Consider the following 26,131-nt stretch of genomic DNA (forward strand, 5'->3'; position numbering starts at 1 on the left):
CCAACTCATCAGTTAGTGACCCTATTTTTCAGCTGGTGGACCACAGTAAAACAAAATTTATGGACCACCCAACACTCCAGGTCTGGGGAAAAACAACAGCTACCTACATTTTTAAGTAGTATATAAATTATTTTCAGTTTATATCCATGAAGCTCGAGGCTGCCTTGAATAGCCTCTCTTTTAGCAATCCGTAACTTTTTTCATTGTTCATATTTCATTAAAATGAACTTCTTGTTGCCAGTGAACCTGGATACAGTGAAATGAACAATTACTTACACTGGTGTATAACAGGCAGTTGTTATTGAAGTGAGACAACAGAAACACTATCACTATATTAACATAATTAATTAATAGTTATTGTTATTACTATGAGTTGATTAATTAAATGTTGGTGAATTTAGTTTTTTATAATTATTTGAATATATTTGTAATAATCTATTATAATTTATTATTGTTTTATACATTTATTTATTTAGCTCTTTTTTATCCTTTTTTATACACACAAGTACAGGTCGATCAGCAATCGAGAACAACTGCTTCACCACCTTTTTCCTTTTTTTCCCGCTTTATAATTTTTCATGCCTTCTCTCTCCATTTCCATCCTTCCTCCATTCATATCTCTGATCTCCTTTGCTGTCCCAGTCTCTTCCGTTTTCTCCTGCTATTTACGTTTTTCTCACTCTCTCTGTCTCCGTCTTGTTCTTCAAGCTGACAGATCAGTCCCTTCTCTCCTCCCTCTGTATCTCTCTCTGATCATATCTTTGAACAAGTAGTGATTAATGACATACAGAGACTGATGAATTATTCACCAAAGAGAGACAGAAAGTACAGAGAAAGGAAGAAGGAAAACAGCAAGAGGGAGGATAAGAAGGGTGGAAGGAGGGGGAGAAGGAAAGGATGAGGAGGAGGGCATAGGAGATGCAAGGGAGACAAATGATGAAGGTGGTGTACGATGAGGATGGAAAGCATGATGTCTCTCCTGTAACGTACCAGAAGAGGTTGCGTGTGTGTGCAGTCATGCCAAGGTTTGGCCATTTCTGAATTGTACAAGGTGAAACAGAACCTTAGGTTTCTGTCTGAGCCGTGGGGTAGTTACTCTGCTGATAACTTAGATCTGGATTTGTGTCTTTATACAGAGACATTTTACCACAATAATAATATTTATTAACATGATGAAACCCAAAGGTGAATTTAAGGAGGTACAATTATATAACTAAATCAAAATATTTTTAGATAATTTTATATATTACTATATAATTGTATATTATATGTGTGTGTGTGAAAATATAAAATGTAGAGAGAGAGAGAGAGAGAAAGAAAGAATAATTCATTATATTAAAATTTAGTTTTACTGAATTAATATAATTTATTAAAACAATAACTTTTATGTATTACTAAATTAATATACTGCTCTCATTTTATGAACCATGGACAAAGAAATCTCAAAATATTCAAAATTGGCCAGAGGCTTTCAAAAAAGAGTGAAACAACATGATCCAGAGCTGCCTGTTTTGTAATGTTGGATTTATGAAATTCCTCTCTGTTATGATTGTTTGCATTCCAATGAATTCCTCTTCCTTTCATCCCAGTTTAAATTTCATTCCAACATCCTGTGAGACGTGACCAATTCAATTAAAATTCCAAATTATAAATTGAAACGGAGCCGATTCTGAATTTTGCCCAACCCAGGCTCTTTCTTTGGAGATCTGCGATCATCGAGGAAAAGAGAGTGGTTGGGAGAAGAAACAAAGATGGAACAAAAACTGAGAAAGATGGCATGACGGAAGGGAAAATGAAGGGAGAGCAGATAGTCATACGATACAGCCTCCTTGCATAATAGAAATTACAGAGTAGCTCAAGGTAGAACCACCCTTGGGGGTTTTAGAGCTGGTGGGTGTTGTGTCTGAGGAAGTGATGTGCGAGCAGGGTAAACTGAGGAACATTGTGGGTGTGAGATCTGAATAGAGCTCTCGAGAGTCAGACTGACAGACAGGCCCTTTGTTTTTCTTGATTGGCAGGCACTTGTTTGTCCCTGCTTGCTGTTCTCTTCACTCTCTTGCTGAAACCGAGTTGCCAAAGTCAACGTTTTTCAAGTGACTCACTCATGCACACTCATAGAAATTGTTATTAAAGGCTGCGTGATTGAAAGCTCACACTTGGTGAGAGACAGAGTCATAAGGCTTAATCACAGTTTAGAGGACATCTTTGTGGAAATTGTCATTGGCATTGACACTTTTTCTGCTTGGAAATAAATCCATCGTTTTCTTGGCTTTGTATTCAGATAAGGGCTTGAGAATGTTAGGAGAGCCGGTGGTAATTTACAGGCACAATGCGCCATCTCCTTTCCTTTTTCTCCTTCTGATCCTCTCTCTCTCTCTCTTTCGCTCTCTCTGCACTTCCCTCGGTTTCTCCCAGTCATTCCCCAAGCGCAGCATCTGTCTGCCAACGCTACCTCATTTGCACATTTTTCTTTTCAAATATCTCTGTGTTCATCATCCTACGTTATGCAATCAAGTTTTGTTACCTAGGGTTGGGAACTGAGAACTGAGTTTCATTTGAAAAAATACTGTAACCAAATGAATTCCATGATGTTCGTTTCCATTAACAGCACTTCTGCATTCATCTAAAACATTTAAATATTTCAGTGATGCTTTGGTTGAACAATATAAAAAAGCGCCAATATATAACAGCTTTTGACAGCGCCTCACATCACGAGCTCAGCATCTTGTTCGTCTGCTCACCGGAACACGCACAGCAGCGGAGAGAGGCGCGTTCACAATAGCTGGAAGAGGTGCTTTTCTATGGCGAGCGAGCAACTTCTATGTTGGGCTTGTTCCAACGATGACAAGTCAACGGTCTGAAGAAGAACGATTCAGTGTAATTTCCGCTCGATGCCGCTTTATAAAGGCATATCGCTAAACGTTATTCACGCACTTGAACGACGTTGCAACGGCTGGGTTTTTTTTTTCTGCTGATCACAACCCCCCAGGACATCGAGGACATCGTAGCATTGCATTCAGACCGAATCACAGAAGATATATGTAATTCTTTTAATATTTAGACCACTACTATTATTGATTGCTATCAGGATATGAAGAGAGTTTAACAAAAGAGTATAACAAAAAGTCTGTTTAAAAAAAAACAAAAAAAAAAACCTACCCTACCTTTAAGACAAAATATATGGACTAATATTGCAGGTTTTCTAATCTGGCACTCAATACCTAAAATAAGTTCTGTCATTGTTTTGGGTTCCCAGTATAGGGTTTTGACAGCAGGAGCTGGGTAATTAACTCACAAAACCTGTTGTTTGTAATGAACTGGTAAAAAAGAGTGAGTTGTCAGTTTGAATCAGTCTAATGACTCACTCACTCACTGAATCTATCATTGAACCACAACTCGAAATGAACTAAAAATGCCGACTATGCTGTGTGTATCCTACTTAAGGCTTGTGTGACACTTAAATCAGTTATATATGGCTGTTTTTTTTAAATGACAATATTAAATTTTGAAATGATATATTAATATTAATTAAATATAGTATAAATATTTTAATTTTACAAACTACTCTAAAGGAAATGTTTCTGTTTTTTTCTGATTTAAATAGTTTTGTGTTGTTATTATGCATTTATACATGTTTAAATTGTTGTTATTTTTATGTTAAACTGTTTGTGCTGCCATCTGGACCAGGACTTTCTTAATTAAAACAAATTAAAATGTTACCAAATATGTTTTAGTTAGGTTATCAGGTGTTTTTTTGTTTTGTTTTGTTTTTTGTTTTTGTTTTTTTGTAGATGAATTTTGGTTGAATAACAGTGTTTTTATTTTTATTATTATTATTCGTATTATTATTTAGTATATGTATTTAGTATCTAGGTAAGACCAATTATTCTAGGTCTGAAAGAACCATTAGTGGATTTGTTAAGGAACCGGAAGCGTTCAGTGGAATTGAACCAGAATCATTACATTTCTTATGATTTTTGTTACCTCTCAAGGTTGTAATAAATCATACTCACTCTCTCTCTCTCTCTCTCTCTCTCTCTCTCTCTCTCTCTCTCTCTCTCTCTCTCTCTCTCTCTGTTTCAGAGATCTCTGTGAGTCTGCTCTCCGTCATTGTAACGTTCTGTGGCATTGTGCTGCTCTCTGTCTCTCTCTTCGTCTCCTGGAAGCTTTGCTGGTTGCCGTGGAGAGATAAGGAAGGCGGGGGTCTGAGCTTAACATCGGGGCTCCTGCCCGGCGGTGCCAGTTTAGGCGGGGTTGGAGGTGGAGGGGGCTCCTCGCTCCTTCCTCCCCTGTTGCAGAGGAAGGATACTCACTCCTCTTCCTCGCTGTATCCCTCACTCTCCCAGCATGGTCAGCATCACCCCCATTTCTCCGACCCGATGGGGGTGGAGGGCGGAGGGGGGCTAGTAGTGGGGGGTGTGGTTGGGGGTCCGCAGGAGATGCAGGAGCATTCCTACCTAGATATGGACTCTTATCCCAACAATGCTGGTGAGCAGAACTCTGCATTGCATCAAACTCAGAAGCACTACTTTACTCTTTGTGAGACCTAAGAGACAATGGTCATTGTTAATTATCCTCCATTCTCTTAACTACACTCCTTTAATCTTTTCTATGGCTTATGGTTTCTCTTCCAGCAACCCTTAAGTTGAGCCAGACATCTCCCGAGTTGCCCCCAGCAACAGAAGGAGGCTCAGCTGCGAAAGACCTGCCCAATGCCCACTACCAGCAGCAGGTCACCACCAGGTCAGTGACCTTCTCTTGTTGTTCCTGTCGCTCTCTCTCTGTGTGTGTTGCAGGATGATGGAATAGGTGTGTAGTTTGTGTCTTGCAGAATGTGTGTTTTTGCTTACTGAAAAATCTTACACACGCTACTGTTGAGAAATAAAAATAAAAATAAAAAAACCTATTGTGTAATATCATGAAATATAATTACCAAAATAACTGTTTTCTTTATATTGTATTATACATTTTAAAGTGTAATTTATTCCTGTGATGGCAAAGCTGTATTTTCAGCATCATTACTCCAGTCTTCAGTCACTTGATCCTTCAGAAATCATTCTAATATGATGATTTGGTGCTCGGGAAACATTTCTGTTTAATTTTAATGTCGAAAACAGTTGTGCTGCTTTTTTCAGGATTCTTTGGTGAATAGAAAGTTCGAAAGAACATCATTTATTTCAAATAGAAATCTTTACTGTACTATACTGGGCACTTTTGATCAATTTAATGCGTCCTTGCAGAATAAAGTATTGATTTAAAAAAAAAAAAAAAAAAGTGCCCCAAGCATTTGAACAGAAGTGTTTATTACTTTTTGAAACCAGTATATCTGCACACGTCATTACTTCAAGGACATCCTGGGGTCAAATGTCTTTAAATACCTTACTGAATCACATGAAAACATGACCACACATAAAGAAAGAAATTAATTATATTGTTGCAAATATTATATACTGCGTAAGAAAATAAAGCCTGTATTTAAAAACTTTTTTCATGACATTTTGACATTTTCTTTCATTATATTCTCATTATATCAATACAATATTTTTTATAGTGCTTTACAGTCATAATAACTGTAATCATGTAAACAGTGTGTTCATTTAAAATGAATCATAAAATCATGCAAAACAACAAATACCGTGATAAATAAACACTTTTTTCTCTACTTTTCCCCCCGCATTTGCATTAGTAGAATTTAAAAAAAGAAAAGAATGCGCAGTGCAGAAAGCCAAAATGTTCAAATAGGCTTCCTTTTTTAAGGAATATATAATTTCCTCTTTTTATTTTTATTTTGGGGTGAAATATCCAGTGTGGTGGGATATTGTCTATACATGTGCATGTGTGAGTGTGTTGTTCACCCTCTGGTCTCTCTCTAGGCCTAAGCCCATGACTCACCAGCTCTCCAGCCCTGATTTCCATGGTGAGGAGAAGAGTGAGCAGCTGACCAGCATTGGGCAGATCAAACCAGAACTGTACCGGCTGCGCCAGGGAGACCAGGGCGATGGCAAACAAGGCGACAACTGCGGCAAAATCAGCTTCCTTCTGCGCTACGCCTTCAAGTGAGTCTGCTCGGATCCATCCCACCATTACCTCCTCTCCCCACGGCCAAGTGTCTCGTATGGAACTGTCACACAATGTGGATCCATGCTTCTAAATACATCAGTGGTTTATAAATAGATCTCATCGGCAGGGCTTACAATTGAAAAGGCGAGCTGGAGAAAGAAGCAAGGGAGTTGCAGTCAGCACAATGAGTTATAGTCAGGCCCGCTGTGGGCAGCCCGTTCACGTCAGACAGGGTCCTTTATTTTGCCGTCATGCAGAGGGACATTAGAATGGTGGAAAGTGCTGATGTTTGAGAAATGAAGGAATGAGAGGCTGTTTCACTCATGAATTATATATGACCAGCCACTTTAAACAGCACAGCCTGTCAACACATAATAACACAGCACTGTGTTTCGGCCAGAATTACAGAGGAGGCTGAGGGAGAGAGGGAGAGAGATGAAGATGGGTGAGTGGAGATTGATATCTCGTTCCTTGCACATAGGGAGTAGTTCAAATAAATGATTTGACACTTCTGTTCCTGTTCATCACATTATCGGTCTATTATATTCTTCTGTGAGAGTCCTAAGGTGAGTATGTCACTATTGTGTGTGTGCGTAGGAGATGGAAGGCTTTTAAATTAAAGGGATAGTTCACCCTCAAATGAAAATTCTATCATCATTTCCTGATGTAGTTCCAAACCTTAAATTACTTGCTTTCTTTTGTGGAACAAATAAGCTGTTCTTCTCCTTAAAGTGAACAGCCATGGCCACCCTTCACATTCATTGGATGGAAAAGACCGCTATTCTGCCTAACATCTTTTGTGTTCCACAGAAGAAAGAGTTTGGCTAGTATTATTTTTTGCTGGGATATCGAAATTGGTTTTGAGAATTGTGATATTTCAATTGAATCAAAAATGTTGGTATTGTAATAATATAATTTGAACAAAAATAACTATCATTATTGTGAAATATATTTTGATATAACATTGTGGTCAATTTGCCCACCCATGTTGAGAGTAAATGAACAGAATTTCTATTCCTTTTAAAGCAAATGCTACCGGACATATTACTAAGCATTTTCGTGAGAGCTAGTGGCCAAGATTGTTTCTCATCTCCGTGTGTTTAATTGACATGATCACACCTCCTGCTATGCTGTTGCGTTTGCAATACATCAATGCGAATATGTCACAGCTACAAGCATTTTGGGAATAGCGGGCAGGTTGACACTGTCAGTCAGAGTCGCATCCGGTGGGACGCAGCTTTCTATCAGCACAGCAGCAGGCCGATAACACATGCGGCGCAGAGGGAATAGCAGCTATTTCCAACCCATTGTCTACGAAGGTTTGAGCTGGATGTTGGTTTATTATTATTTTAATTTATCCATCTATTTGTCAGATTCCAGCTGAGTGCTGATCATTGTGTTTTCCACACAAGCGCTTTCAGGTGCATGTGTAAATGCATGACTTTTGTTTGAGTTCTTGTTTTGGTTCGCAGTGATTTTGTAAAGGGAGGGAGGGGGTGGTTGAATGAGCCTGTCACTGAATAATGAAAAGCCATTGTGCGATGCAACACACAACTGGGGGTGGGGGGTCTTTAAATGCTGGCTCTAATGTGGGCAAGGCAGAGCCTGTCATTTTCAATTATAGCCCTGAGTGCTAATAGCACTGTACATGTCTAAAGACCAGTCTGATTTAAAGTGTGCTGTTGTGCTGCATGCCACTTTCCGTGAGATTCATTTCTAATTCCGCCAAACTGATATAATGTGTATTAGACTGGACAGCTCAAAATGCATCTGGGAATGTTTTTTCTAACTTGAAATGTCAACAAATATCTTATTTTGCAATCTGATGTGATTTTACTATTAGCAAGAACATCTTAAGGGCTGCTCACGCTGACAGCAATTAATCGGAGGAAATTTCAGAGTTTTTGTGCCATTGGTTGCTAGTAGGTGGTCCTACTCTAACCTCTAGCCAATTAATTCAGGGGATGAAGCACTGTTTGCACTTCCATTGGTGGTTGTGCTGCTCATGGCATCTGAATCATGGTTAAAATACTGCAAGTATGTTACTCTACACAACGTATATTGTCATTTTAACACTCCTGTCCATCATTTGATTATTACTTGATGAATTTTGTTGACCACCTCCTTTCAGTGGGTATTAATAGCATGATGTTAATTATGCTAACCAAGGCTGCATTTATTTGATCAAATATACAGTATAAATAGTAATATTATTACAATTTAAAATATTTTAAAATGTATTTTAGCAAAGCTGAATTTTCAGCATCATTACTCCAGTCTTCAGTGTCACATGATCCATCAGAAATCATTCTAATATGATGATTTATTGCTCAAGAAATATTTCTTATCACAGTTGAAAACAATTATTTAATATTTTTGCGGAAACCGCAAAAAAAAACAAAAAAATAATTTGCATTTATTTAAAGTCGAAATACCATAAGCTCAAATTGGTGGAAACTGTCTTTGAAAATGAATGACTCTTCAAATCGCTGTCAGTGTAAACAGCACTTTAATCCTTGTCTTGATACGTTTCTACAATATAAGATGATTCAATTTGTCACTTACAAATTGGATGATAATATTGCATGAATAATGTATTTATTTTCATCCTGATTTGTTGAGATTTGTACCATGTCATGTCATTCTTTGTGAGCAACATGTCAGTCAGTCTAAGGCCGTATATTGGATTTCTTCTGGTGTTCTTCCTCCCCCAGTGTTGCTGATTTGTTTAAGTGTGTTAATGAAAGGGTGACGCATTTGTTAACGCTGAGAGACACATTCTAACAAGGCCTGATTAGCAACCATAGAAGTTCCCCTGCCTCTCTTATTTACTTACATCTGCGCAAACACTGGGTGAGCCTCTTGCTTAAGAAGTTCATGGTCGCACTGTGCTTGGCACCAGACCGCTGCAGTCTAGCCTTGAAATGACCTATGATTTGCTTCGTAATAAGCTCTGGATTATTAATAAAGTCCGGTGTTGGAGGCCACAGTCATTGCATTACACATTAAATATTCATGTCTTTATATTCACATTAGGGATGTATTATCTCATATATTCACGTTCATACAAGATCCTTTTAGCTTGCACAGCACAAGTACGGCTCCATCCATCTGTCAATTATTTCCAAGTTGTTGAGCTGAGTTGTACCATTGGCACCTCCTCTTTTTTCCCTGTTTTCCTGAACCTTGGTGACAGCCATTGAGCTTTTGTGAACTCAGTGCAGCAATGCTCTCCTGATACTGGCCTTGATGTCAGCTTATTTCAGCATAAACCAACTCTCTTGTCTTTGCCGGTTAGATGACGCTGAAATGAACTTACGCCCAGGCTAGCGAGCGCAGACAGTTCCAGATAGTTCAAAGTGAATTATGGTGACGCTGACATGTCTTTCTTACAGCACGGAGCAGCTGGTGGTTAAGATACTGAAAGCCCTGGACCTCCCGGCGAAGGATGCCAATGGTTTCTCCGATCCTTATGTCAAGATCTACTTACTGCCTGATAGGAAGAAGAAATTTCAGACCAAGGTATCTTTTTTATCCTAGCAAGGCAGCAGTCAGCTCGCTGCTTTTACAATAATCCACTGTTCAGATGGCAGACCCTCTTAGGACTCATTAAGATCTGCGTTTCTCAGCCTGCCTGTGGATTTTTTTTCCCAATGCCCTAGTTCATCTAAAAATACATCTATATCAGCCATTGCATTTTGAATTAACTTTATGCATTTGCAGTTCTGATCTTCTGTTCGCTCCTTTCACTCACTTTTCCCTCTCAGCTCCTCCGCTTATCTAATTTCCTTCACTTTCTCTCATTTCCGCTCGGTCTCTCCGTGGCTTTGGTTCGCAGGTGCACAGAAAAACTCTCAACCCGATCTTTAATGAGACGTTCCAGTTCGGCGTGCCCCTGGCTGAGCTGCACTCGCGCAAGCTCCACTTCTCCGTCTACGACTTCGACCGTTTCTCCAGACATGACCTCATAGGTCAAGTGGTGGTGGATAACCTGCTGGACTTCAGCGAGGGAACCGGGGAAAAGCCTATTTGGAGAGACATCGTGGAAGGAACCGCGGTGAGATAGTGACACAGACACACATTAAAGGTTCATTAGACCTTAAACACAAAGGAATTCAGTGAGAAGGAGTGGTTGATAGCATTGAATACGGTATTTGCACATGTTTGTCTGTGTTGTTTTAGCACTCGATTTGCTGAAAGGTTTATGCAAATTAGGTAACGCCACAAACACGCCAAAAAAAGAACGGTTCTGAGTGCTAGGTTGTGAAGGATGCAACAGACTACAACTACCAGATTTTTTAATATCATGATTTGGCGTACTATGCTGAGACTGTACAGCAAGGCTATTCAGCTTCGCTCCTGGAGAGCCGCTGTCCTCTTATGAAACACACCTGCGTGTGATTTTGAAGAAATCCTTTCACTCTAAACCTTTATGATTTGCTTTCTTCTGCCGAAGGAAAACTGCAAAAAATAAATAAAAAAGATGATGTGACCATTGACTTCCATTGTATGGATAAAAATCTTTTATGTTCCATAGAAGAAAGAAAGTCATACAGGTTTGGGTTTTGATTATTGTTGGAGCTAAACCCTGCAGGAAATTGGACATCCAGGACCTGAGTTGAATAGCCATGATGGATAGCATTTTTTTTTTTTGTCATATTAGTTGCCATACACAGTAGCAGGGAGACAGGAAGTCAAACAGGATGACCTGGGCCAGACTCGAATCCGGGTCTTCTATGAGCTCCACAGCTCAATATGTAAAAGCACTCGCACTGAACACATTAGCCCCACACCAACACCTGAATTGGAAATGTTGGAAGTGCACTTGACTACACCAAACTTCTGGATATGTGCCAAGATATAACACTCTTCTCTTTCACTTGATCATCATTTTACTTCTGTCATCAATAAAAAGATCCACAAATGTCTCTTTTGAGCAAAATCTACCTTCCCTGCGTGGTACATGCGCAATGTTAATTATGACAGACAAATAGCAATCTCAAGTCAATAGTATTATTTAATACAGCTGAATCAAAGTAAATGCATTCATTTATACCAACAAACCTAATTTTTTAAGGAACGATTCAGGTAGAAATAACTATAAAAGGTAACAATTACAGGTTACCACATTTTACACTAGAAGTGAGGCGTGTTTTTCCTGGGAATAAAATTAAATATAGCACTATATTTATGCCTTTAGTGTCTATTAAACTGTACTGCCAGTGGTATTTTGTTTAGAGGCAAGCCTAAACACTCTTTAGCAAATTTCACCCAATAAATTATGCTTGGTTTCATTTTGAGGAACCTTAGCCAAGTCAGATTTGATGATAATTATGGTATCTTTCATGGTATTTGCGTATCTCTCTTAAGCAGAGTTAAAAAGCTCATTTTATATTCATGAGATGTTTTTCACAATTGAAAATCATGCATGATCACATGCTAAGTCAATGATGATGTGTCCTTGGGGATGTTGGTAGGAGAGGTGTGAGGAGATCTAGTGATGCATGTGCTCGCCCTTCCAGGGAAAATTGCATGAAATTAGTGAAGGTCAACTCTGCAAAGGAGTTTTTGTCAAGAGCACTTCTGAAATTGCCACAGCATCTTAATGAAGCGGTTTTTAGAAACATTTTTATCATGATCCTAGAATATTGTTATTTTAAAAGTTATTTGTACCTTTGGAGAACAGAGGGAATTAATCAAAACGAACACAAGCTGTAGTGTGTTTAAATAAGGAAGATGAAATTTTCCACAGCATGACTAGGTCAAATGAAGGAAAGAAGATAAATTTGGCACCATCTACTTTGTCTGACAAGACAAATTTAAAAATGGTTCAGTGATTCATGCTGGATTTGAGTGTGTTCCTGACATTTGTGTGTCTGACATGTGAATGGATGTCAATGAAATGTTCAGCCGCTCGGCCACTCAGGTGGCATTAACCGATTTACCTACTCAGCTGGTAAAAAAAATTACTTGAGGTGTAATTTATTTTTCGAGGTGCTGGTGTATAGCAGAAAAATCTCACATCACGTACAGCAGCATTCACATCACGTGTACAGACTCAGACCCGAAGCTGGGAGCTTCTATAGGTCTTGGAGAGATGTACCTCAGATGCTTGACGTTTTTGATGGAATATTGCGGCTCTTTTTGTTTACCTCTGCTGCCCTTGTTCCTTTTTCATCATAGCTGATGATTAATTCTGTCTGGCAGAACAAGAACTTGAGAGAAAGATGAAAGTCTCAACAAAGCGTATAAGGGGGAAAACAAACCTTGCATCCAACACATGCTTTAGCTAGGAGAATCTGTCTGACATTCTTTAAACACATGCAAGTGATGACGTGATAAATCTAAATAGATTTTCAATCTGAATTAAACAGTATGCTTTGTAAAATCAAGGAACAGCATAATGCTTTTTTGCAGTGTGGTAAAGTTGTAAAATTCAGACAATCATTTTGCAAAAACTGTGTGTACAGTAATGCACTTGCACTACAATTCAATGGTTTGGGGTCAGTAAGTTTTTTTAAGTTAAGTTTACTTTGCAAAGATACATTAAGTTGAGGAATAGAAAGTACAAAACAACTGTTTTGTAACATTATAAATGTCTTAACTGTCACTTTTGCTAAAATAATCCAGAGAAATACTGAGCAGCACAACTGTTTTCAACATTGATAATAATAATAAATGTTTCTTGAGCATCAAATCATCATATTGGAATGATTTCTGAATGATCATGTGACACTGACGACTGAAGTAATGATGCTGAAAATTCAGTTTTGCCAACACAGGAATACATTACATTTTAAAATATATTAAAATATTTTTACTTTTTAAATCTTAATAATATCTTACAATATCACTGTTTTACTAAGTAAATGCAGCCTTGGTGAGCATAAGAGACTTCTTTCAAAAGCATTAAAAATCTTACCAATCCCAAACTTTTGAACTTGTTTGTACACAGTTTCTCTGCTGAAGTATTGCTCTCTAAAAGTTACAGGGTTTAATGGATTTGCATAGCATAACAGGAGTTGAGCAGCAAGTTTGCATTAAAATCGATGAACGTGTGATCAGGTCGTAAGCCTCATGGCTGTGCTCCTACTCCTACACTCTGTGTTTTTCATGGTGCATTTCCATGGACTTCCATTGTAAGTGCATTGCTGTAACTGTAAACAAATTTTCATCTTATTTGTGCAAATTCAAGGACGAGTTATCTGTGGTAATCAAAGCAGGCCACAGATGCCGTCTATAGAGCTTCATTTCAATTGAACCTGAAGTTTGATTTAGTATTAAAAGCCACAGACATTCCTTCAGTTTATCCTTTCGGTTAAAGGGACAAATTAATTATTGAAACATTTCAAGGATTTAAAGTTTAATCATTAAAAGGTTTCCATGAATTTCATTAGTATTATTTTTTGCATTACTTTCAGCATTTGCATTACTCTCAGTAACTTCAAATTGAACATTGGACCTTTCCATATGTTTGTTATGTCTGCAGGAGAAAGCTGACCTGGGCGAGCTGAACTTCTCACTGTGTTACCTGCCAACAGCTGGCCGACTGACCGTCACCATCATTAAGGCCACCAATCTGAAAGCTATGGACCTCACTGGCTTCTCAGGTGCCTGGGCCGCTCGTTGTCCCCAGCCATTCCTCTAATTCCCTCATAATTAACCACGATACCTCATTAGTGCCTCAGACATTGCTAACATTGAGACGTGATGAAACCGCTGCTCATTAATAACCTTGATGTAACACGTCCAGCATGTGAATAATGAAATAACATTAAAGGTCATAAAAGCATCAGTTCTGAAGTTGTGAATATCAAATAGCACCTCTAAAAATGCGCCTCATAAAGGCATCAACATTGCAGTCGTAAGGACAAGAGACATCTGTAATTAGTGTTGGCTAATTTAATTATACAATTAAACAGCAAGGTTTAAAGTAATGTAATAAAGATTTCTCTCATAGGACATGACGGTGAATTCTAAAAAAGTAACATTCGGTACAGGCATCATTACGCCAATGCTAATGTTTCGTTATTGCTATGAGTATTGCTATGAGTCCACTTGTGTAAATACTTAAATTTCTCTAGTGTAATAGATACTAACGTTCCTAAGATTTTTTTATAAAAGAAATTAATACAATGATGCATTAAATTGATCCAAAGTGAGAGTAAAGCCATTTATAATTTTAATTATATTTTAAATGAATGCTGTTTTTTGTACTTTATATTAATCAAGGAATCCTGATTTTTTTTTTTTATTATCACAGCAATAAGGCTTAAAGTAAAGTAATAAAGTTTCTCTCATAGGACATGACGGTGAATTATAAAAAAGTAACATTTGGTACAGGCATCATTACGCCAATGCTAATGTTTCGTTATTGCTAGCACAATAATTGATCGATGATAAAAAATAAAAAATCCATGTTATATCGTTATTAGCATTACTTTTAATGTTGTCGAAACATTATGTGCTGCTGTTGATATTTCTTTGACAGTTGTCTTTCTCCTTTACTCTTGTGTTCTTGCTCGCTCAGATCCATACGTAAAGGCATCTCTGGTTTGTGAAGGTCGAAGGCTGAAAAAAAGGAAGACGTCCATAAAGAAGAATACTCTCAATCCTACATATAATGAGGCTCTGGTCTTTGATATCCCCAACGAGAACATCGAGAATGTGTCGCTCATCATTGCTGTCATGGACTATGACTGGTAAGATCATGACTGCCTTTTTCATGCTGTGATGGGATCTGAGACTCATGCTGCAACATGTCAAGCTCCGTGCTGTGATATGAGGCTTGACAGGAAGTGCCCACTTGTAACTTTAGGCATGCTTACAGGCTGTGTCTCATTGAATTCATTGAATGGATGAAGCCTTTATAAGAGGTCAGAGGGAGAACTTTAAATTAGATCTCCATTTGTGTAAATACTTTAATTTCTCCAGTGTAATAGATACTAACGTTCCTAAGATTTTTTTTTATAAAAGAAATGAATACAATGATGCATTAAATTGATCCAGAGTGAGAGTAAAGCCATTTATAATTTTAATTCTATTTGAAATGAATGCTGTTTTCTGTACTTTCTATTAATCAAGGAATCCTGAAAAAAATCATGGTTTCTACAAAAAATATTAAGCAGCACAGCTGTTTTCAACATTTGATAATAATAAGAAATGTTTCATCATAATTCAGCATATTAGAATGATTTCTAAATGATCATGTGACACTGAAGGCTGGAGTAATGATGCTGAAAACATATTGAAATAGAACACGGTTATTTTAAACTGTAATAATATTTGACAATATTATTGTTTTTACTATATTTTTGATCAAAGAAATGCAGCCTTGGTGAGCACAAAAGACTACTTTTAAACATTTTTTTAAAAATCATACTGACTTCAACGTTTTGGAACAGTAGTGTGTGTGTGTGTGTATATATTTATATATATATATATATAGTGATATAATGTATATTTGAGTGAACATGCAGCACTCTAACTCAAGTACTTGAAGTAATTGAACTCCACAAGTATGATTTGAGATGATCCTAAAAGTATTTTGAGCTTCAACAAAAGCAATAACATCTGACCAGTCACATGATCAATGTCACAAAATGTACTTATTTGTTTAATGACCTAGAAACAGAATCTTAATGTCTTATAATGTAATATTATTACATTGAATTATGTGTAATCTATTACAGCATATTAAATGTTTATATTATATTTTAAAAAATCATTATTAAATATGTAACATTTTAATGTTTACAGATTTGATTAATTGCTTTTATAGTTTCATTTATTAAAGGTTCACTATGTAACTTTTGGCCCTCTAGAGATTAAAAATCAAAACCGTAAGCATTTTGTGGAAGAACATTGTTTTGGTTGTGCTTTTGTTCTGCGTGACTGTGTGGATGAGTATGGTTATCCTACTGCTCATAGGCTTAAGAGATATAACCAGTTTAGATGGAAAGGATCTCAAGCTGACCAGCTGAAGACGTTACTGTAGCTATAAACATTAATAGACATGGTACTTCCTTGAAAATAAATTCAAGCACAGCTACAACAACCATGATTAAATGACCTTTCACAACAGATAATGCTTTACAATGCACTCTATTAGAGAGCTACTTAAGGCAATTATCTGATCAATAAAATACCTTACTCACCTGTTGAGCTTTAAACACGCCATCACCGCGTCACCTTTACAACATTTCAAATCCCTCAGTTCTTGCCATCTCCAAAAAGCCAAGCCAATGTTGGTTCCCCAGAGGTTCCTCGCTCATTGTGACAACTAACCTCTGCCACTCCCACACCATACTGTACATGCGTCAAAGTAGCCGGAGCAACTTTTCTCTATTTATGGATAAGAGTCACGAAGCACGCATGGGCGAGTGACTTTTGTACACAATTTCCGACGAAAATCATTCTGCCCAGTCTGAAATATAAACACTTATAATAGGCTTACCATAGTAAATCAGGGTAAGACAAAAACACGTTTTGGAACAAGGATTGATGATGTATTGACTCGTTTGTTAATTTTGAACAAAAAAAATTAAGTTACATAGTGTACCTTTAATTAAACTATTATTAATGAGATGAATTAAGTAACTTAATTAAAATGCTCAGTCTAGACCTGCACTGTGCATTTTACTACAGTACGCTGTTTGAGAAATTAGCAATGAAACCTGAATAAATTATCTTTTCAGGCATTTGGCTAATACTGATATGATAGTTTGTTGTTTAATTGGTGAATTAGAATTCCTGTTGCACAAATTTGTATGTGTCTGCGCTCCACTGAACATAGGGCCTTATGCCCCTGTGTGTCAGACTGTTCCTGGTGGACGTCTGCACTGTTTTGCATAAAGACAGACATCTCATGAATATACATGACGGCCTAATACTAATGACAGTAATATCTGGTGGTGAGACATTCTGTAACACAGCCATTGTTTCTTGTCTGGTGGGCACCGTGTGTGTGTGTGTGTGTGTGTGTATGTGTGTGTGTCTGTGTGTGTGTCTGTGTGTGTCTGTGTGTTTGGCTCGGCTCTTCATGCAGCACTTCAGTATGATAGACCTTCAGAGTGGCATTTATGTCCAGCTTTTATATTATTCAGTTATAATGTTTTTCACTTTTCTAAAAGAACGTATACCTACTGCTAGGTGTGTATCATCTAATCCCACTTTTATGCCCATATTTTGTATGCTTTTGTGGAACAAAATATGCCTCGTGAAAATCAGGTGCATACAAATCGTGCATCAGGTTCTATTTTAAGAATCTCTTTCAGTGCTAAGGAAATCCACATCTGAGTTCCCCAAATGTGTTTGTCGATGCTCTCCGTGATTCCATCTCTCCCCAATGGCATGCGGCACACCACCAGCCCCTCCTAATGAAGCCGCTCATCTGTGAGCCACAGATAACGCCTGATGAATTGCTCTTAGCATTGCTGCATGCCATCTGTGCCAAACGCTCCATTCAGAAGCGTTATCTGTTGGATAATAGTCATTTCTTACATAGCCTATATATGATATGCTAAACATCTTTTGCAATGTTTCTGTATTTAAATGAATGTTGTTCTTGGCATGCAGACGCTTCATAAAACGTTATTCATGATGTTATTCATTTGATTTCAGGATTTTTGCAACACTTTGGCTTTGTTTGTTTTAAGTCTTCACAACTTGATTTAATGGCAGTAACTACTAATAATTTTAAGTAGTGCCTTTTAGAAAGTAGTTATCTACTCTACAAGCTACATTGAAGCTATTTAAGGGGTTGAATTCAAGTCAGTTGTTTAACTATCAGAGCTGTGTTTATCTGTCACAAAATGAAGATCTGAATTAGGGTGACTGCATTAAATTAGACCAATACATTTATACAAAAAAACTAAATGATTAATATAACTGACATGTGTAAACATGGTGCACAGCAGCATTTAACTCAATATTTTAGAAAATAGATTCAGGAGCTCAAGTGAATTGTTTAAACCTGTTTATTTAAACCTGTTTGTTTGAACCATCTGAACAAATCATTTTACTAAAGAAATGAATACTTTTGTTCAGCGAAAAGTGACAGTGAAGACATTTATAAGGTTACAAACATTTATTTTAACATTTTATTTTTATTTCACATAAATGCTGTTCTTATGAACTTTCTATTCATCAAAAAATCCTTTAAAATAATGTTTCACCGTTTCGACAAAAAATATTAAGTGGTACAGCAACACTTATAATAATAAGAAATGCTGATTAAGCACCAAATCAGCATATTAGAATGATTTCTGAAGGATCATATGATTCTGAAGACTGGAGTAATGATGCTGAAAATTCAGCTTTGACATCAGAGAATTTTTTATTTTATTTTTACAATATTACAGCCTATATTGCAGCCTAGGTGAAAAACATTTTTTAAAAAAAAATTGAGTAAATGAGTAAAAAAAAAAGAAAAAAGAGTAAATTTAAAAATAAAAACTCTTGTGAAATTACTAATCATCACTACTGCAATAGGTTAGTTGTTGTTTGATGTTCATCAAAGTAGGTCTTCATAAAGTTATATCATATTGTCTCTATACAAATCCAGCCCTATCACGACAGATTTTTTTTCTTGAATGTATATTTAACAATAGCTTTGAAGTAAACATTATGCATTATTATAATTAATTTAGTCTCATTTGTCTCTGATCAATTGTAAATGCAAGAGGAAAGATTTATTTAAGTTCCACTTATTAAATCCATTTGTTATTCCATCTTCACTCAAGAAGCTTTTCATACTCACTTTTCGAGTAATTAAGTGATTATGACAGCTCTCTCTCTTCTCATCTTCTCTCTCTCGTTTTCTTTATCTTTGGTAATCAGTAGACCTATCATAAACGAATACCCATCTGTCCTCTGTGACAAATTTTCACTCGACTCATTCATTCCGTTCCCTGTGCTCCCGCCTCATTTTGTTTATCTCTGTAATTCAGTAATTGGAATGTACCTCTGTCTCTCTCCCCTTCTGTTCTCTGTTTATCTGTGTAATTATGTGATCTCTCTGACTGTGTCTTCGTAATTAAAGGACTGCATGTGGAAACTCTTTCAGTGTGTGTGTGTGTGTGTGTGTCTGTGTCTGTGTCTGTGTCTGTGTGTATTAATGTGCAGGTTGCTATATGACACGAAGGTCCTGTCTGTATCTTTCTAATTATATGATGTCGATTAGGACTGATTTTATATCTTATTACTTTGTGCTTTCTCGCTCCTTATGTTCTCCTGTGTCTCTTTTCCATCTTTCTTTCTCTCTCTCTCTCTCGTCCATTTGTTGTAATGGATGCACTGTGCTGTGGTTCTCCTTCATTTCTTAGCCTAACTGCATTAATTCAATCCCTCCCTCCCACTCTCTCTCTCTCTCTCTCTCTCTTCGTCTCTCAGTATCGGTCATAATGAGGTAATTGGGATGTGCCGTGTGGGCAGTGATGCTGATGGGCCGGGAAGGGAGCACTGGACAGCCATGCTGGCGAATCCCCGCAAGCCTATTGAACACTGGCACCAGCTGGTGGAGGTAGACAGCGTGACCGCATGGAGAGTGTGTGTGTGTTGTGAGCATGTGAAAATAGGCAGTGCCCTCTATGCATGTCCTTCATTTTTGCACTGATACCCATTTGTCCTTATGAGTGAACACCATTCGAGCAGGTTCACGTCTCAAAAGTAGCAGTACTTAGGTTTTATTTGCATGCATTGCGGTCAAATGCACATTTTGGTTAAAATGCCCATTTGGCTGAGATGTTAATGCAAACACATTCAGTTATGTTTTTAGTGAATGTAAACAGATGGACCAAAAAAAATGGATGTGTGCATTAGCCCTTACAGTGTAAATACAGGCTAATAGAGCTGCTGCTGCTGCCTATTATGTTGACAGTATTAATCAGAAAACATTGGCATGAAAAAGAGCGGACTACTCACTCACTGACTGTAAATAATGTAAATAATGACTTAAAGTAATGCTTATTTCATTGAAAAATGCATAAATGCTACATTCCTTTGTTTATTATTGAATTAGTTAATGTAGTACTTCTATTTCTTGAAGTTTGAATACTGTTGTGATATTGAAATTGTGCTGTCAAATTTTCACTGGTATTTGTATAAACTACTAAAATGTTGCTTTCACTAGATAAGACTAAAAGAAAATCTAGAAAGAAAGAAGTCAAATAAATAAATAACCTTTCCGGGAACCCTTTCCTTGAAGCCTGCATATATTATGCATTATAATAATGGTATTCATAATACATGTTAATGCATTCCTAATGCCCTATAATAGACCTTATAATCTTAATCAGTGTAATACTTATCTTTCTCCTGGTTATATAAAATAAGATTTATTTGTAAGTGCTAATGTATTGCATATTAAATCCCAACAGCAGGATCAGGACCCCTGAAGCGGTTTATTTTGCGACTGATTGCACATCATTTTTCCCGTTGCATGGAGACTTGCCAAATAAATAAATAAATAAATGGACATGAAATACTGATTTGAGTTTAAATACAATTTTGTTTGTGAGAAGGAAACAGAAAGATGTAAAAATGTAATGGTCAATCGTACAGTTCAGTGGTGTTAAATGCATTAATACCTTTATTAAAACCATTTGTTATGTTTGATATTCATTATAATCTTAAGTTTAATTGGTCAGTATATAATTTATGATGTATTATAACTGTGGTTACAACTCTTAATGAAAAGAGACAGTGAATTGTGAATTACATTTGTAATGCATTATATGTACCAAATCACCTTCTGAATAATCATGTATGTTCATTGATTTTTACCCTCCCAGGAGAAATCCATAAACGCATATGTGTCAAAGAGTGTCGCAGCCTCCCCTAAGCCACACATAGTGGTGGACAGCCCTCACTCTGAGTAGAGATGTGAGTATACACACATCAACATAAACACACACACACACACCGTAAATAGAATGGTACTTCCTCACATATGGGATCTGTGTGGGTGAATGCATCATAGGGTTGCACTAGAGTACTGTACTTCAGATTTCAGTCATGAACTAATAACACAGACTGAAAACATCAATGGCTAAGTTCACACAGCAACAGGATACGTTTGATATACGTTTTAGAGCGCCAAATATGGTTATGTTCACACAGTTTTCTCATTCACAACTGCATTCTATTACCAAATTGGCTGCTTGAAGTTTCAGGAATCAAATCTGAATTTTGAGATAGAGTGTGGTTAGTATGCGCAATGTAAATGGAACCGCACTGAACAACTAGTTATGTAAGGTTCTGGTAACAAAGATATGAGCTTCACATGAGCTTGATTTGTTATAGTCTCAGCCTCAGATTTAAAGCCTATGGACAGTTGGCTGAACGTCTGATGCATATGGCACACAACATGGGAAACACTTCAGGAGTTTGGAAGTCGTCATTAGATTGGTTGAAGTCTACAGGATTTCCGGAAGACGTGCATGGAAACTGTGGTGATGCCAAACCCCCTCATGGAAGAAGAAAGCCATTGTGTTTACAACTGTGAATATAAGCGCTTATCAGGATAAACTAAATGCTGGTTTGGCAATAGTATGTGAAGTTCATGGTATAGAGCAGGGGTGTCAAACTCAGTTCCTGGAGGGCCACAGCCCTGTAGAGTTTTGTTCCAACCCTGCTTCAACACACACACACCTGCAGTTTTCAAATAAGCCTGAAGGACTTGATTAGCTGATCAGGTGTGTTTAATTAGGGTTGAAGCTAAACTCTAGCCGTTTCTCAATACCAAGTACGCAAAGTTCGGACTTGAGTCCTTGGTAGTTCGGACTTGACAAGTTCGACTCAGGAGAACGAACTCCCGAGGACGGGAGGACGCAAGTCCGATAATTCTGCAAATGGAACAGCGGCGTACTTGATAGCGTCACTCAGCTCGCTCTGGCTACTCCGGTTATCTCTTTATGTATATCTAGGCTACAAATAAAACAAAATATGTTATAAACCACCACTCTGCCTCTTTTCATTTTCATTTAAAAAAAAATCTTAAACATAATGGCCACATAAATGTGGTTCAGGCAACGCAATTGATTATCTTCACTGCATATATTTATAACAACACGAAATATAAAACACAACCCTGACTCTTTTTGTTTTCATTTTAAAAAATATGATACATAAAAAACATTATAATATTGATCATTAAAACTAACATTTAGCAAAAAGAGACAGGGTTGTGTCATTTTATTTTATTATATATGTACATACAGTAAAGAGAATGTAGGCAACATGTATAATAAAATATTTGATATGTTTTAAATATATAAAATAAAATGACATAACCTTTTTTGTTAAATGTCAGTTTTAATGATCAATAATAGCCATTATAAAAGTATAAGTAGCCTAAAAGGTATAAGAAGCTATACAATAATAAAGCAAACGATTCAGTCAAACATAAGTCCGCTCTCTAGGCTACAACGTTAAAGTTAAATAGACTAAAGCTATGAAACTTCACTTTGCCCTCAGCTAAAACGTTTTGCCAGGGAACAAATTATAGATTAATGAGACAAATAAAATAAATAAATAAATAAATCGCCAGTTATATATACACAAGACGATTTATATCTCATGTTAAACCACTAGACTAGAGACATCCGAGCCAGCGGCAAACGTCAGAAGGACTAGCCGAGGAAAGGCTGTTCTCGGCGGGGTACATGAGCGCCGAGCGTCCGATTGCTTGGTTCTCACAACTCCGAAAACGTCAGATCAAATTTTTAAATAGGCGCTATCTTTTTAAATAAACCAAAGATTTGAGCTTTAAACAACTACATTCTCGCCTGAAAAACTCTTAAAACTACATTTCGTGACACAATAACAGCAGTATTTTTAAATTACGTGGGGTTTCTCCTCTGCTATTGACGCTTGCTGGTTGGTGTAAGATGCATTCTGGGATACCTGGCTGTCTCAAGTCCGCACAAGTCACCTCTCGATGCATCCTCGGTAAAAGGGGCGGATCAAGAACACATCCGAGGATTTGAACTGGACTTGGCTAGATGTGAACTTTGAATTGGAACAGTACTTGGACAGTGACTGATGACGTTTCACAAGTCCACAAGAACACAAGTACAGACAAGAACGCATATTGAGAAACGGCCTCTGCAGGGCTGTGGCCCTCCAGGAACTGAGTTTGACACCTCTGGTATAGAGTCTTTAAAATACGTCCAAGTGTTTTACACTCTGGTCTGTTATTGTAGGGAAATCTAATTTACATTCCCACTCCCCTGAATATGACGTGAAACGAAACGAACTGTGATTGTTCGCTTTACATGTCAGTCAGACGTCCTCTTGGGCCAATGAAAGACGTCCTCTTGGTCCAGGACTTGGTCTAGCTATGCAAGACTAGTTTTGTGACCCAAATTCTGCTGTCTAAAAATAAGTAAATTAAAACAGCATTTGAAGCCACTATTGGTTAATTAAGATTTGACACATTAACTTGCTCCTCAATTAGATTCTTTTATTATTTTTTACTCATGTCAGTTGTGACAAGACTTTCTGGTATTTAAGAAGGCAATATCTTTGATATTTATTTTTTTATTTGTTCATACTGACAGAATGCACTTCTAAGCTATTTAACAGTCACACCTGGTAGTAAATGCAGTTGTCAATCCAAAACACTGTGTGAATGCAGCCATCTGTTCACTGGAGTAGTTTGAGTTTATGTAACTTGCTGTTTGTGTTTCTATGGTTAACTGTGTCTTTTCTCTTTGTTTCTTTTTCTCATCCTCAGGTCAGCATTATCTTTTTAGCAACAGAAATACATTCTTTCTTTTCACCTGTGAATAATTTTTCATCAAGAAAGAACCAGAGAAGAGAGACTGTGCTTGCATTAGTGCTGTTCCTCTAAATCAACCCTGCAGACCCAACACAATTTATAGAAAAACACCTAGACTAGATCGGACTCACACACACAGGTACATCCACATCCACAACAACACAAACAGACATACACATGGAATCATAACAAATTAAATATACTTTATTGTCCCTGATAGGGATTAGGGAAATTTGTAATGGCCAGCATTTCGCCAAAACCTGATAGCCTACATAAAAAAATTACACAAAATATACACATAAAAATAAATAAACTTCACTAATTCATGTTCAGCAGTCTAATTGATACCGGTACAAAAGAGTTTTTGAACCTGTTCTGTTTATAACGGAGAGTTCTGTACCTTCTTCCAGATGGAAAGAGTTCATAAGAGCGGTAGAGTACATGAGATGGGTCGCTTAAAATCCTTTTTGCCTCATTTAATGTGCATTGTTCATACAGATACTATGATAGTCTTTCAGTCCTTCAATCATTTTCAATGAAGTTCGAACAATATATAATATCTTTGTACCAAGTGGACAGACCATATCTAATCACACTTTCTAGAACAGACTGATAAAAATCAACTCCATAAAACCACAATCTTCGTAAAAAGTACAATCTCTGGTGATGTCTTTCACACACCCATTTAACATGCTTGTCCCACATAAGAGATTTGTCTATATGTACTCCTAAGTACTTGTATGATTGCACCTGTGTGATTTATTGATTATGAACGACTATGGGCATATGATCTCCAATGCCCTTGGGATCAAAAATGATTTCCTCCGTTTTCTTAGTATTCACTATTAGAAAATTTGCATCACACCAGTCTACAAATGAATTAATCTCAGAATAAAAAATAGAAGAGGAGTCTTGTTTTTTCAGCAGACTTAAAATTACTGTATCATCTGAGTGCTTCAGAATGTAGTTCTGTGAGTGCCTACTTGAGCACTCGTAAAAAGAGCTGGTGAGCTAACACAGTTCTGAGGAACGCTAGTGCTACAGTGTTTTACTTGAGATAAACTATTTACTTAGACTCTCTGAGTTCTATTTGCTAAAAAGGAGTGATACTACTGTATAATTGGATGATTTACATTTAACCTCTTTAATTTTTTAATTAAGACATGTGGTTGAACAGTATTAAAAGCTGAACTAAAATCAATAAAAAGCACTCGTGCGTTAGCATCGGAATCCTCAAGGTGGTTTAAAACCAAAACAACTGGCATGGATGGTTTTGCTTCAGGAATGATGTTAAAGTCAAAATATTCATGATTTATTCAGGGGAAATATGACAAACATTCCCACTTTAAATAGATAATCTCTATTTAGTTATTTAAAAAAAAGTGAGCCTACAAAAAAAAAGAGATTTTAATTACTTAAAAAAATGATAATCAGGAGAGAGACCTGATAGATTATGGACCACGAATGTTTCTGTGTATGTGTGAGCGCATGTGCGTATGTGAGTTTGTACGGGTGTCTGTGTGTAGCTTTAGAAAATCTCTAGAAAGTGCTTTCAGTCGGACAAGTAGCTGCAAGTTCTCGGAGTGGTCTTCTCTGCCAATGCAGAATCCTTGCAACTGTTTCCTGTTTCTCTGGAGAGGAGGACTACTTTATGACCGTTCCCATTTGGAGATGGAGAAATAAGGACGGATACGTTGGCCAAATCATGTCGTGCAGTATTGAAATATGTCCCTCTGCCTTTTACATTTTTATCACCTTCTGCTTGGAGCTCATTGAGATAAGCAGTGTTTCCTTATTCCTTTGTTTAGAGTCCAGCCATTCTTCTTGTTCTACCAGATACGGAAGGAAATGGTTTGAGAATATGTTTCCCTGACCTGGACACACTGGCAGACTGAATCCCCTTGAGAACTTTTACAAAGGGAGCTATCATTGATTTCAACTATTGCCAGAGGACCCTAACTGAGACGGACCTTGGATTTGTGTGCACTTCCTGGAAACATATCCTAGGGGGAAAAGATCTGGCCATAGTATTTTATTTTTGTACCATGCCAGGATATTTTTTTGGGGATCTCTTAGACATTTTTAATTTCAAAAGAGGAAGTGTGTGCTCTCCATCATCCTTCTGCCAAGAGGACCGCTTCGGAAAGACGCACGCATTGATCCTCTTTTTCCTCCCATGTATGCTATGTGTTTGTGGGAGTGCGTTTTTTGTGTCGTTATGCGTTGGCTTGTCGGTTTGTGTGTGCGCGTGTATGCCCGTGTGTCGGTATATGTCACCGTAACCCTGTG

General features: G+C 37.3%; 1 protein-coding gene across 2 annotated transcripts in view; it reads left to right on the forward strand.

Annotated features, from left to right (window-relative positions):
* The window catches only part of syt3 (synaptotagmin III), a 37,569-nt gene extending 12,335 nt beyond the window's left edge, over positions 1-25,234 (forward strand). For both annotated transcript variants that reach the window (XM_079875016.1, XM_079875017.1), the window contains exons 4-13: positions 4,084-4,488; positions 4,635-4,743; positions 5,874-6,056; positions 9,456-9,582; positions 9,899-10,117; positions 13,550-13,670; positions 14,591-14,762; positions 19,453-19,582; positions 20,853-20,943; positions 23,798-25,234. In XM_079875016.1, the coding sequence (XP_079731142.1) occupies positions 4,084-4,488; positions 4,635-4,743; positions 5,874-6,056; positions 9,456-9,582; positions 9,899-10,117; positions 13,550-13,670; positions 14,591-14,762; positions 19,453-19,582; positions 20,853-20,939 (1,553 nt within the window). In that variant the 3' untranslated portion in view covers positions 20,940-20,943; positions 23,798-25,234. The remainder of the gene's footprint in view (positions 1-4,083; positions 4,489-4,634; positions 4,744-5,873; positions 6,057-9,455; positions 9,583-9,898; positions 10,118-13,549; positions 13,671-14,590; positions 14,763-19,452; positions 19,583-20,852; positions 20,944-23,797) is intronic.
* Positions 25,235-26,131: the final 897 nt, after the last annotated feature.

Source organism: Squalius cephalus, assembly GCF_949319135.1.
Source record: "Squalius cephalus genome assembly, chromosome: 1".
In the NCBI taxonomy this organism is placed as follows: Eukaryota; Metazoa; Chordata; class Actinopteri; order Cypriniformes; family Leuciscidae; genus Squalius; species Squalius cephalus.